At 56.0% G+C, this 11,424-nt stretch overlaps 1 protein-coding gene across 2 annotated transcripts; it reads left to right on the top strand.

The window, feature by feature from the left end:
* The first annotated feature begins 1,162 nt into the window (after nucleotides 1-1,162).
* LOC111943671 (uncharacterized) lies at nucleotides 1,163-9,845 on the top strand. 2 transcript variants are annotated; one of them, XM_086864210.1, is made up of 13 exons: nucleotides 1,163-2,710; nucleotides 2,968-3,039; nucleotides 3,447-3,518; nucleotides 3,693-3,764; nucleotides 4,195-4,275; nucleotides 4,553-4,624; nucleotides 5,267-5,341; nucleotides 5,798-5,916; nucleotides 6,847-7,569; nucleotides 7,654-7,964; nucleotides 8,073-8,162; nucleotides 8,500-8,564; nucleotides 9,328-9,845. In XM_086864210.1, the coding sequence occupies exons 1-13, from the start codon at nucleotides 2,517-2,519 to the stop codon at nucleotides 9,542-9,544; spliced, it is 2,163 nt and encodes a 720-aa protein (XP_086720336.1). In that variant the 5' UTR covers nucleotides 1,163-2,516; the 3' UTR covers nucleotides 9,545-9,845. The 2 variants fall into 2 exon arrangements, with proteins under 2 accessions (XP_086720336.1, XP_086720335.1); XM_086864209.1 differs by having other exon boundaries at nucleotides 1,253-2,188; nucleotides 2,306-2,710; nucleotides 6,847-7,964.
* Nucleotides 9,846-11,424: the final 1,579 nt, after the last annotated feature.

Raw genomic sequence — 11,424 nt, forward strand, 5'->3', positions numbered from 1 at the left:
AGCAAGGGAGGAGTTGTGGGTGGGGATTACAATACGCAGAACCAATGGCAGGGACCCGGGGGAGGGAAGGCAGCTGTACAATCAATAGGGCGTCGAGGAAGGGATGATAGGCAGGGAAAGAACTGGAACAAAAGGTGGGGTTTACATAGATTGATAGGGCTCAGGGGCAGGATTGGGGTGATGGATGAGGAACAATCTGGAAAAAGGGGAAGGGTTTACAATGATGGGCAACTGGGGACAAACCATTTTGGATGACAGGGGAGCAACTGGAGTAAACCAACTCTGAACTTAATAAAACTAAACAAATCGGCGGCAACAATAAAGAACTGTTATTCCTGTCCCCAAACCTCTGCCTGAGAGCCCCTTGATTTCAGAATTATAATAATTCGAAAAGAGAGAGTCTACATTCTCATTCCAAGAGAAGCTCCTGCCCTCCTTAACAGACACCTGTCTTCCAAAACTGAAACACTTGGCCAGTGGCACATCTATCTTTGGAAAAATTGGTTCTGCCGGACATGACGGAAGCTTCCAGCCTCCAGCAGGTTCTTGCAGAAGGAATCTTCATGACTCTGAGCCCAGGCCTGGAGCCCGCCCTGCCCCAAGCGCTGCCGGAGCCGCCCTGGCCCGAGCTGTTGGGCCGCATGTTTCTCCTCAGGCCGCGGGGGCCGCTGCCGGGGCCGCTGCCCGGAGCCGGAGCTGCCTCTGCGGCGGAGCGGCCGCGCTTCCCGCCCGGGCCCGGGGCGCCTCTCTGGGCGCTGCTGGCGGGGCTGGGCCTTTTGTTGCCAAAGTTGCCACAGTTGGTTCCTGTGCACAAGAGTTGCTGCCGGTGCTGCTGCGCCGAGGCAGAGCTACCCCTTGCTCTGTGCCAGCGCTAATGTGGTGCTCGGGCCTGGTTGGGAACTCTGCCATTGGTCTCCTGGCTCTGCTGCCTGCAGAGTCCAGGTGCCGGAGTGCTTCGCCTTGTGGAAAATAAATCCCAAATCAACCCAAATCATGAATTCTTGTTAAAAATGTTTGTCGAGTTGACTACTGTTATTAATAATATTAATTAATCACTGAAGGTTTAATGACTTATTGTTAAATATCCCCTAGCAAGTCAAGGATTGTTTGATTTCCATTTACCCTGTACCTGTATCCCTTTCCGTTGGGTATCATTTCCGCTGCTCCCCAAAATGGCGCCCAACAATGGACATATGCAAATTAGAGGACACCCGACAACATTCAGAAGGAAGGAGCCCCAAGAACAACGACCAGGGTAGTGAAAATGATACTCCTGAGCTGGCAGAACAGGAGAAAATACCTGATCATTAACCAAAGCTGGATTCCTTCTCGTCACTGTAACCTGAACAGCACTCAATCAACTTGACACCCCTAGACTGAGAGGCAGCAAAGGACTTGCCGGGGACTCTCAGCTCTGCCGGGTGGCAAAGCTGATTACCTCTTCCTCTGCTATGTTCAAAGGAACAGCAGCGGTGTGCATGACCCCTTGGGCCCCCCACCTAGAGCTGTCCTTAATAATGGCATTAAAAAGGAGCAGTTCCCCTGGCCCATTCAGAACAGCCTCAGGGACATGGCTGTGGTGACGTTTCCAGCGAGCTCGGCCTGGCCGCCACCGCTGCCGGTGCCGCCGCGCCGAGGCGGAGCTGCCGCCCTCAGGCTCCCAACGCTTCCCGCCATTGGCGCTGGGCTCCCTCCGTCTCTCCCGGCGGACATTCCGAGCTTTGCCCGCCTTGCGGGAAGCGCCCCTCGCTCTCCCTCAGCCGTGCGGGCCTTTGGCCCTGGCCGGAGGCCGCCAAAGGAAGGCGCTCTCACCTCCCTGCGCAAGTGCACCGAGAGAGAAAAGCCAGCCGAAGGCTCAGGAGTTGACAGACAGGGAGAGATCCCTCCCCGATCATCGTCACGGACGCAACGGATGGAATTTGGGGATACGAATGACATTTATTAATAACAAAGTCACAGCAGGACAATAAGAAGCAAAAGAAATTTCAACAGCACCTGCAGCCACAAACCCATACCAAAACCTGGCCACACAAACCCAAAACAAATGGGAATGGCTTCACAGTGACAGGGAGCAGGGTTAGACGCTGTGTTCGGGAGGAATTCTTCCCTGGGAGGCCGGGGAGTCCCTGGCACAGGTGCCCAGAGCACCAGCTGTGGCTGCCCCATCCCTGCAAGCGTCCCAGGCCAGGTTGGATGGGGCTGGGAGCAGCCTGGCATAGTGGAAGGTGTCCCTGCCCATGGCAGGGGCTGGAAGTGGCTCATCCCTAAGGCCCCTTCCAAGCCAATCCATTGCACGATTCCGCAGATTGATGGCTCTGTGACAGAGGCATTTGGAGACAGCATCACCTGAGCTCCGGTTTGCTGTGAGCTCTGATGCCAGCCAGCACCACGGGAGCATTGCCGCAGGGACGTGAGAAGGAGCACTGTGACATCGGCAGCACCACTGTGACGCAGGAACTGCCACAGCTCCACGTCAGGCCTGTGTGCCAGGAGAGTGCAGCCAGTCCTGCCTCGCCATGGACCTGGTGACGCGTCTCGTGCGCTCTCTGCTCCTGCTGGCCCTGCTGCTGGCAGGGGCCCCCTCCCCAGGAGAGGCCAAAGAGCTCTGCCCAGAGCCCTGCCACTGCCCAGGGCATGGGCGCCTGGACTGCCGCCACGCCGGCCTGGCCACCGTGCCCCCGGCCAGCCGCCGCCGGGCCCTCACCGTCCTGTGAGTCCCGCCGCCCCACAGACCCCTGCAGCTCCCCCTCCTCAGCCCCCTGTTGCTGCAAACCCCATGTGGGACACCCTTGGGACTCCCTGGCAGGAGACTAGGGGGTTTGGGGGCCCAAGCTCAGCACGAGGGTGAAGCCAGGCTGGACATGCTGGGCCTTCTCCAGGCAAAGTCTGCTTCCAGCTCAGCAGCCAAATGGCAGGGAAATGGCTTTTCCTGAGAGCGGACGGGGTGGGTCTTCTGCTTCTTTGCAGAGATTTCACTGGAAACTCCATTGCTGCTGTTGGAAAACAAGCCTGGAAAGACTACCCATGGACTGAGACCTTGTAAGTGCCTTGCAGCATTTCCAGTGTCAACAGTTTAGGTATTTTCCGTCCTTTAATCTGGGGTTGGAGCATCAGGTCCCACACCACCGTTTTCATTGGAAATCAAGGTTAGGCTGCTCCGCAAGGAGGGGTGCGATGGCCACGGCTTCCCAGCATGGCAAGAAATGCCCTGAAGCGCATCTCTTGCAGCCCAGGGCACCGTCCCTGTGTCTGTTTGCCCAGGGATGGAGCTGTGGTCAGCTTCAGCCGGCCGGGAGCAAGTGCCTGCTCTGGCTAGGGGTGGGGACCATGCCTGCAGTGACCCAAAGAGATGCTTCAGTCAAGCTGCTGCAGGGGATTTTCCCATGGTAATCCCAGGTGATGCTGGACAGCAGCCACTGTCACAACGTCCCTGTGTCCCCTTGCAGAGTGCTCAGGAAGAATGAGCTGCGGGAAGTGAAGAGCCATTCCCTGGAGGGGCTGTTCCTGCTGAAGCACCTGTAAGCACCGTGCCCTGCCCATAGTGGGGGGCTCCTGCCTGCCCCTCCCTGGGCCTCTGCTGCTCAGCCCAGCCGCGGGCACGTGGCCTATGTCCCTCCTGGGATCCAGGCTGCCGAGGCAAGTAAAAGCGGCAGGGCAAGTGGAAGTGAGATTTGCTCTTCTAACTGCAACAGGGATTTGTCCTGCAATGAGATCCTGTCCATTGAGGAACGAGCTTTTGAGCCACTGCCTTTCCTGAAGCTTCTGTGAGTGATAAAGGTTTCTTGTGCTGTTTTTAGCGCAATCTTTGCATTGGGCACCCTTCCTCTGTTGGAAAATGCTCCTGTTCTTTTCCCAACAGTCCCCAAATGTGCCCTGCTCAGAGCCCAGCTGAGCTGCAGAGCTCAGTGCTGATGGCCGGACGGCCACGCCAGGGCCACCGACCCCAGTGGGGCTGTCCACACGCAGCCATCAGAGCAGCCAGTTCTTGCAGCCTTGGCTGCATCCTGGAACAGAAATAGAGTCAGCACTTGTGCCCTTCACTTGCCCTCCTGCGCAGGCTACAAACACCACGAAAGCAGCAGTTTCCTCCCTCTTCTACCTTGCATGTGCACCTTTCCTACTAGGGGATCCCTCTTTTCCCCCTCTTCCTGTAGGCCTAGCCCAAGGCCTTTGTGTGACCTCCTCTTTCCCCAGAAACCTCTCCGGGAATGGGCTCACGCGGATCCGCAGCGGAACTTTCCAGGCCTGGCACGGGATGCAGTTTCTCCAGCAGCTGTAAGTGGCACCCAGGCTAAAGGCACGGCAGGGCGAGTCTCTGCAGGGTCTGTGCAAGGCCAGTGGGCAAGAGCAGATTTGCCCTCTGGGAAGTCTTGATTCCACCTGTGGATGGCAGCCAGGGAGCAGCAGGAGCCAGCAGCTGGAAAGGCCCTTTCCCCTGCCCTGCTCATCTCCCGCAAGGCTTCCTTGATCCCGGCCGCGCCATCCCCTCGTGCCCGGAACACCCAGCTCACGTCCTTGCCATCAGCCCTGACAGAGCTCTCTTGTTTCTCAGGATCCTCAGCCACAACCCGCTGGCTGTCATTGCTGACGCTGCCTTCTTCAAGCTGCCCTCAGTGAGCTTACTGTAAGTATTGGCTCCTTTGGAGCAGATCAACAGAGATGTGTGTCTCTCTCGAGTGCCCTGTTGTCAGGAGAGCAGCAGAGGTGCACAAGCAAATCTCCCTCTTGCCCAGCCTGAGTCTGCTGGAGACACAAGTGCCCCCAGCTCCAGCTCCAGCAGAGCAAGGCAAAGGCCAAGCAGCGCTGGTGTGGCCCCAGCTGCAAAGCGGGGAACCCAAGAAGTGGGACACAAACTCTCAGGGACCAGAGCTCATCCACGTCTGGGGCCGTGGAATGGCCGCAGGGCTCTGGGAATGAACTGTACTCCTGCTGGAGCACTCATGCCAGCAGCTCGAGGCTGCTGCCTCCTTCAGGGGCTGGATCTGCCCACCGGGGAGAGCAGCAGGAGGGTCAGGAGAGGCCAGTCCTTTCTGGTGGCATCTGTCTGCCACGAGAGCTGCAGGATTGCCCTCCTGATTCCAACGGCCTGGTTTTGAGCAGGGCAAGGCTGAGAGAAGCTGGGCTCCAGAATGCCTTCTCTTTGATCAGGCAGAGGTGGATGCCTCTGCCAACAGCACCACGATCAGCAGGGCCCTGGGCTTGCCCTCCGAGCAGAGTTCTGGCAGTGTCACCGGAGAATTTAATGAGCTCTTTCCAATGCTTGCAGAGACCTGAGTGCCACCCAAGTGACTCCGCAGACGCTGCTGCTGCTCCTGCAGACCACAGTGAGCTTGGAAACCCTGTGAGTGTGTGGGACTGAGCCCCAGGTGCCAACAGGCCCCGAGTGCTGGGACAAGGGCTCTGCTTGTGGAACAAATCCCTGTGCCACAAAACCACAACGAGCCCAGGAAGCTCAAGAGTTGCTGTTTCCTTCTGGGAACCTGCCCAAACTCACCAGAGGCAGAATTCAGAGGCAGAATTTCACCTTTTTGGTGAATTGCTGCAGGTTTCTCAAAGGGAACTTGGAAGTCCAGGCGGGTGCATTTCTGTGTCAAGCGGTATTTTGGGAGCAGTTCCAGTTTCCAGGATAAAATGCCCTTTCTAAAGTTTTGCACTGGGAGTGAGGGGGCTTTCCCAGAGCTGTGGCACACACTGAAGCACAACCCCCATGTGTGGTACCCGTGTGTTCCGTGAGTTGGGCTCGGAGCCATGCATTGGGTGGCTGGGTTCTCCTCCAATAATCCCCTCTTGTCTTTAGCCAAGTGCCCAAGGAGGTGGCCTGCTGCCTGTGCCAGGAGCGTCCCCGCCCCGAGAGCCCGTGCAGGACCATCCAGATCGTCTGCGAGAAGCTGTGCAGCGGCAGCGCCCCGCAGTGCGGTTGGTGTCCGGAGGGGCTGGGGGGAGCTCAGATCTGCCACTTCTCTGGAGCCTGGGGAGCTGCTGCAGCACTGCCCCATCCTGGGGGGTCCTGATCTCCCCTTGGAGTGCAGGACTTGGGCAAAACCCCTTGGCTTGAGATGTTCCTGGTGATTGTACATATCTTGTGGGTCACATCCTGTCTGGAGAAGAAACAGCTCACTGGGACACTCCATGGCCCACGTGCAGGAGAGAGGGCAGGGCCCCCAAAGTGCTCTGCAGGCTGAACACCAAGCACCGTTATCCCCTCGCTGGGCTGTGCAAGGGGAGCAAAGCACTGTCCTGCTCTAGCTGGGCACAGGGCAGAGAACATCCAGCAGGCTGGACTTGAGCAAACAGAAACAGCCAGGTTTCCAAGGTCCCCACACAGAGCTGGCTTGTCACTGGCTCAGCCCCACGTTTCCCACAGCACAGTCCCAGAGCTCTGGTGCTCTTGTGGAAGTTTTTCCTGCTGAGACAGCTTGAGCTGCTGCTGTTGGGAATTTCCCCGGAGCAAAGGAGTCCCTGGGCTTTTCTCCCCTGCCAGTCTGTGCCCCCATTGCAGTGCTGATCTTTCCTCTGGGCTCTCTGGCTCTTGTGTGGCTCCTGCAGAGCAGCCCAGGCCTGGCTCATCCAGAGCTGTGGGGAAGTCTCCGACAGGAAACCCATTCCCCAGGGATGTTTCCTTCCCATCCAAAGAGAGCCCCTGGAGACAGCAGGAAAGAACCAGCGCTCTGCTCTGCCCCAAGGGGATAATGGGATGGATTGAAGGGGTCTTCTCCTCTTCTCCCCAACACATCCCCTCCTCTGCTCTCACACTCCCTGGCCTTGAGATGAGCTCCTGCTGCTCAGGGTAACCTCTGAGCCTGTGTTGGTGCCGAGCCACTGATCTGCTCTCTTGGTGTTCTCCAGCTCACACAACTCTGGTACAGACACGGGCAGAAATGATGGACATGGAACAACCCAGAGAGTTGAACACCAGCCCCGTGTTGAGCCTCAAGCCCAAGGAGCCTTCACTGGGAGATCATGGAACTGTAACGCTTGCGGTTGCCCTGACCCTGAGCACTGAGGGTGATGTCAGCAGCCTGGACAATTCCAGAACAAATTCATATCCCCCTCAGCATCTCTTGGGGCACAAAGGCAAAACCGGCATTGATGACCTGACAGCCAAGCGCAAGAAGAAGCTGTACAATTCTAAAAGCACCGAGAGTGTGAAAAGCATTGTCCCACACCAGCCCCAGCCTGCCAGGCTGAAGGTTATGCTGGAAAAGGCATCCTCAAATTGGGATCAAGAGGAGATGGAGTCACATTTAAACTGGCAAGCACTGAACCCCTGGGATGTAGCTGGTGTGTTAAACCCTTCCGGCCACCTCAGAGATGAGGAGGAAGTTCCTGCTGCCAGGAAGAACTATGTCAGGACACACAAGTGGCAAAAGAATGAGGACAGCAACTATTGGATTGGACCTAATCAACTTTTCTACCATGGCTGGAGACCTGTGGAATTGAAGCGAAAGCCCAGAGCTGACCAGATTCTAAACAGGAACCTGGATTTTCTCTCTGACCCATTGGCTCAGATCCGCCCCGTTGTGAGCAGCAGGGGAGAGGCCGTGGCTGAAAGGGAGCATTCCTCTCTAGGTGGGCACCGCCAGATCATGCCTGCCACCACAGAGGAGGAAGGGTCTGTGTTCCTCAATAAACCTGTGCGCCCCCAAATTTCAGACCTTGCCCCGGTTCCAAAAGAGCTCTTGGATACCACAGTCAATCATCACCTGCGCTTGCTGGAGCCAGACAAAGACAAAGGCCTGCGGTCGTTCATGGCCCACGTGAAGCGAGCCCTGAGGATGGACTGCAGCCTGCCCCAGCTCAAGCAGGCCTGTGCCAAGATGGTCTCGAAGTTCAGGATACTTCTAAAGGAGCTCAGCAAGAGGCAAGAGAACCAGGGAGCCTCTGATCCCATGGACCAGTGTCCTCTGCAAGACAACATCTCCAGACGCACGGCCTTGGTGGAGGACAAAGAACTCACAGGGAAGGTAGGAGAGCTGCTGGGCACTGCTGCATGTGTGTGTCCTCCTGGGCAAAGGAGAATGGGAAGATCAATCCTCTGGCTCCCGTGATCTTCTTTGCTTTTCTCACAACAGAAACAAGACAAGACACTGGAATTCATCATGTTTGTGATTTTGTTATCTCTCTTCGTTATCATTGCTGTGATGCTGAAAATCTTCTTCCACGTAAGCCAATACCTTGTCTGACACCTATTTGTCTGTCTTGTAGCTGGAGTGCCGGGGTGATGAGCCCCATGTGCCACTGCAGATGCCCCTGCACGTGCTGGGTGCCACAGGAGAGGTTTTCCCAAGCCTGGAGCTTGTGGCAGCATCCACAGCACCCAGCTCAGCAGGGTTCAGCCTGCCTGGGGGAAGCTTGTCCTACCTTCTGTCCCACTTCTCCCCAGCTTTGCTTTGCTCTCCTGCCTTCAGCCCCACAGCAATGAGAGCTTTTGCCCTCTTGTGTTCAGCTAAAGATTACAGGAAAACAGATGTTACAAATCTCCCATTTTTCCATCCCCAGATGCTCTCCCTCTCTCGTGAACTTGATTTCCAATGCTGCCACAGCTGGAAATTGTGTCTGAGAAGGTAACTGCTCCCTGCCCGTGCCTCTGTTGTGCCAGCAAGAGTCTTTCCTGTGAAGAGAAGCTCCTCTCCGAGCCCCGCAGCCGCGCGGGTGCCGCTGCCCAGGACTCCCCTGGCTGTGTTTCACACACGTCGCGTTTGGGGGAGCCCCGGGAAAGGGGCTCCTGAGCGACAGCGCTGGGCATGGCCGGGAGCTGCCAACCCAAGCAGCCCTTCATGCACCAGTGCTGGGATGGATGTCTTGGGCTCCAGTGCGGTCCCAAATTTCTGTGAGCACGAGCAATACCTCTCTGTTCCCAGAACAGTCTCCTCTGCTGATGGCTCTGCCCTATTTCTCCTGCTCTCTCCCAGAGCAGCTGCTGAAGAGCTCACTCCCATCCTCTCCAGTTACTTTTTACATCCAGGGCTCATTTCCACCTACTCCAGCCACTGCCATCCCTGCTGGGGCTCCCCATCTTCCTTCAGCTCTGCTGACACACCCCCCCAAGCAGGGAGAGGTGCTGGCACCTGCTGCAGCCCTCCCTGGCCAAGCCTCACTGCTTAGAGACCGGGAGCAGGGACCTCTGGGGATGTGATGCCCAGAAGACTTTTTCTCCCCATTTACCTTGCCCACTCCGTTGGTTTGCAGTGCTGCAAATGCCACTTCCCAACTCTTCCAGCGGCTGCTTCACGGACAGGGCAGAGCACAGGCAGCCCTGCTACCCACAGCCTCCATCACCAGCTGCCTTCCCTTTTTATCCCTATTTTCCCTTTCTGTTTTTTTCAGTTCCTTTGGAAAACTGCTACAGAGAGTGAGGAAGGATAACAAGGAGGCACAGGATGTCGAGGAAATAAGAGCAGGGAGCTCCTGCCAGCATTGCCCCCATTCCCACACCGTCCATGCCGATTCCCAGTGCTGCTCCCTGTTCACAGAATCGGAATTGCCGTTGCTTCAACGCATCAGGGATGCCTATGAAGCCCATGCATCTCAGGAAGAGACCTAATGTGTGGAACTCGGGTCAAAGACTTTCAAGAAGAACTTCATGGGATGCCAACAACTCTTTTTCTCCTGTTCTGCTACAGGAACTGCTGAGGCTCTCCTTGGATGCTTTTTCATTGGATGTTGCTATTGCCTTAGATGCTTTTTCCTTGACTGTTATTTTCTTTCTGCTAGTGCTGAGGGAGTGTGCTGCAGGCAGCCACGAGCTCAGGACACCCAGAGAAGGCTTCAGTACCTCAGAGTTTTCCTCAACCCTTGTGGCAATGTTTCTCCCTGCATTCAATAAAAACAAAGGTTTCTCCTCATTCCTCCCGCTGTTGCTGATGTGTTTGTAAAAGCAGATTCCGGTCTCCCTTACGGCATTGGCAAAACTCAGTTCCAGCTGGGCCTTTGCTTCTCTACCTGCATGCCCCAACACCATCCTCACCGGCCTCCTGTGGTGCTGCCCTTCTTGGAAATTTGTAAATTCTGTGTTTTCCCTGAGTCCCAGCCAAAGCTTCCTGCTCAGCCACTCTGCTTCCTCACCAGCTGGCCCTTGGGCACATGGGCACGGCCTGTTCCTGCCTGTGTCTTGAAGGATTGCTCCTTGCACAATGTCCAGCCTCCCTGGGCTCCTCTGCCCCTCAGGACAGCGTCCCCAGGGAGCCTCTCAAGCAGCGGGGCTGCACTGACTCACCCTGGGCAGCCCCTCCAACCAGGATGGACCTTTGTCCACATTGTCACTGTCCCGCCCCAGAGGCCCAGAGCCTGCACCGTGCTGTGCAGAGGGAGCCGGGAAGGTGACAGGGGCCGGGAGGGGATTCCCCTGCTGTCCCAAGCAGGGAGGAACCTGTTTCCATTTGCCCCTTTCTCTTGGGTCCCCCCATTCCTGATGCTCCTGTGCATCCTTGGGAGCTGAAATGAGTGGTATCAGAGAGGGAACTCTTAGTGGCCTTGAGAACCCCTGGGACACAAGCAGAATGTTCTGAGGTTCTTTGAAAATCTGTGATGGAGAGGAGGAATTATGAGGCAGGTGAGGTCAGGTACCACGTGCTTCCCACTCTTCTTCCCCTCTCCAAGTCCTTCCCTTACACTGTGCTTTCCAGGCTCTGCCCATTTACAGACACTTAAATCAGCCCAGTGCCTTCCCAGCGAGTTGAAGGGTGTAGGAAAATCTCTTCCTCCACATCCCAATACCCTGCATTGCACAGCTCAGCCAAGGAGTAATTTTCCTGGGACTCTAGAGCCTGGTAGATAGTTTTCCTACAGGCAATGGCTGCACTTTTTTTTCATCTCTTCTTCTGATGAAGGAACTGCTGAGGCTTTCATTGGATGCTGCTTCATTGGTGGCTATATCCCAGGAGATGTCCTTGGATCCCAGTTCTTTAGCTGTTGTTTCTTTGTCATTTACTTGCTCTTTTTTTCTTGGATAATACTTCCTTTGAGGCAATATTCTTGGATTTTTCCTTACTATTGTTTCCTTGGCTATTTCCTTAAATTTCCTTCATGGTTCTTGGATTTTTCCTTACTATTGTTTCCTTGGCTATTTCCTTAAATTTCCTTCATGGTTATTTCCTTGCCCCTGTTTCCTTGGATGTTGTTTCCTTGCTGTTATTCCAGATGGAAGAAACCTAAGGAAATGCTGTTACCCAGAGATAAGATGTTCCTGCCCTGGCCCTACCCTGACTCCATGGTCCCTCTCTGCAGAGGAGGATGCTGCGGGTGGGTGCCATGCTGAGGACACCCCAAAGTCCCCTGGGGACTGGGACAGGGGGATCCAGCAAGCCCCGGCTGTCTCAAGCAGTCACCACAGCCCAGCCTCCGGAGCCTTGCCAGGGCCATGATATTCTGGGGGCACCCTGCACGTGTGATGGGGTCCACGTGTGTCCAAATGTCTGTCCATGT

The sequence above is a fragment of the Cyanistes caeruleus genome, chromosome 27, assembly GCF_971803275.1.
Source record: "Cyanistes caeruleus chromosome 27, bCyaCae1.hap1.1, whole genome shotgun sequence".
Classification (NCBI taxonomy): Eukaryota; Metazoa; Chordata; class Aves; order Passeriformes; family Paridae; genus Cyanistes; species Cyanistes caeruleus.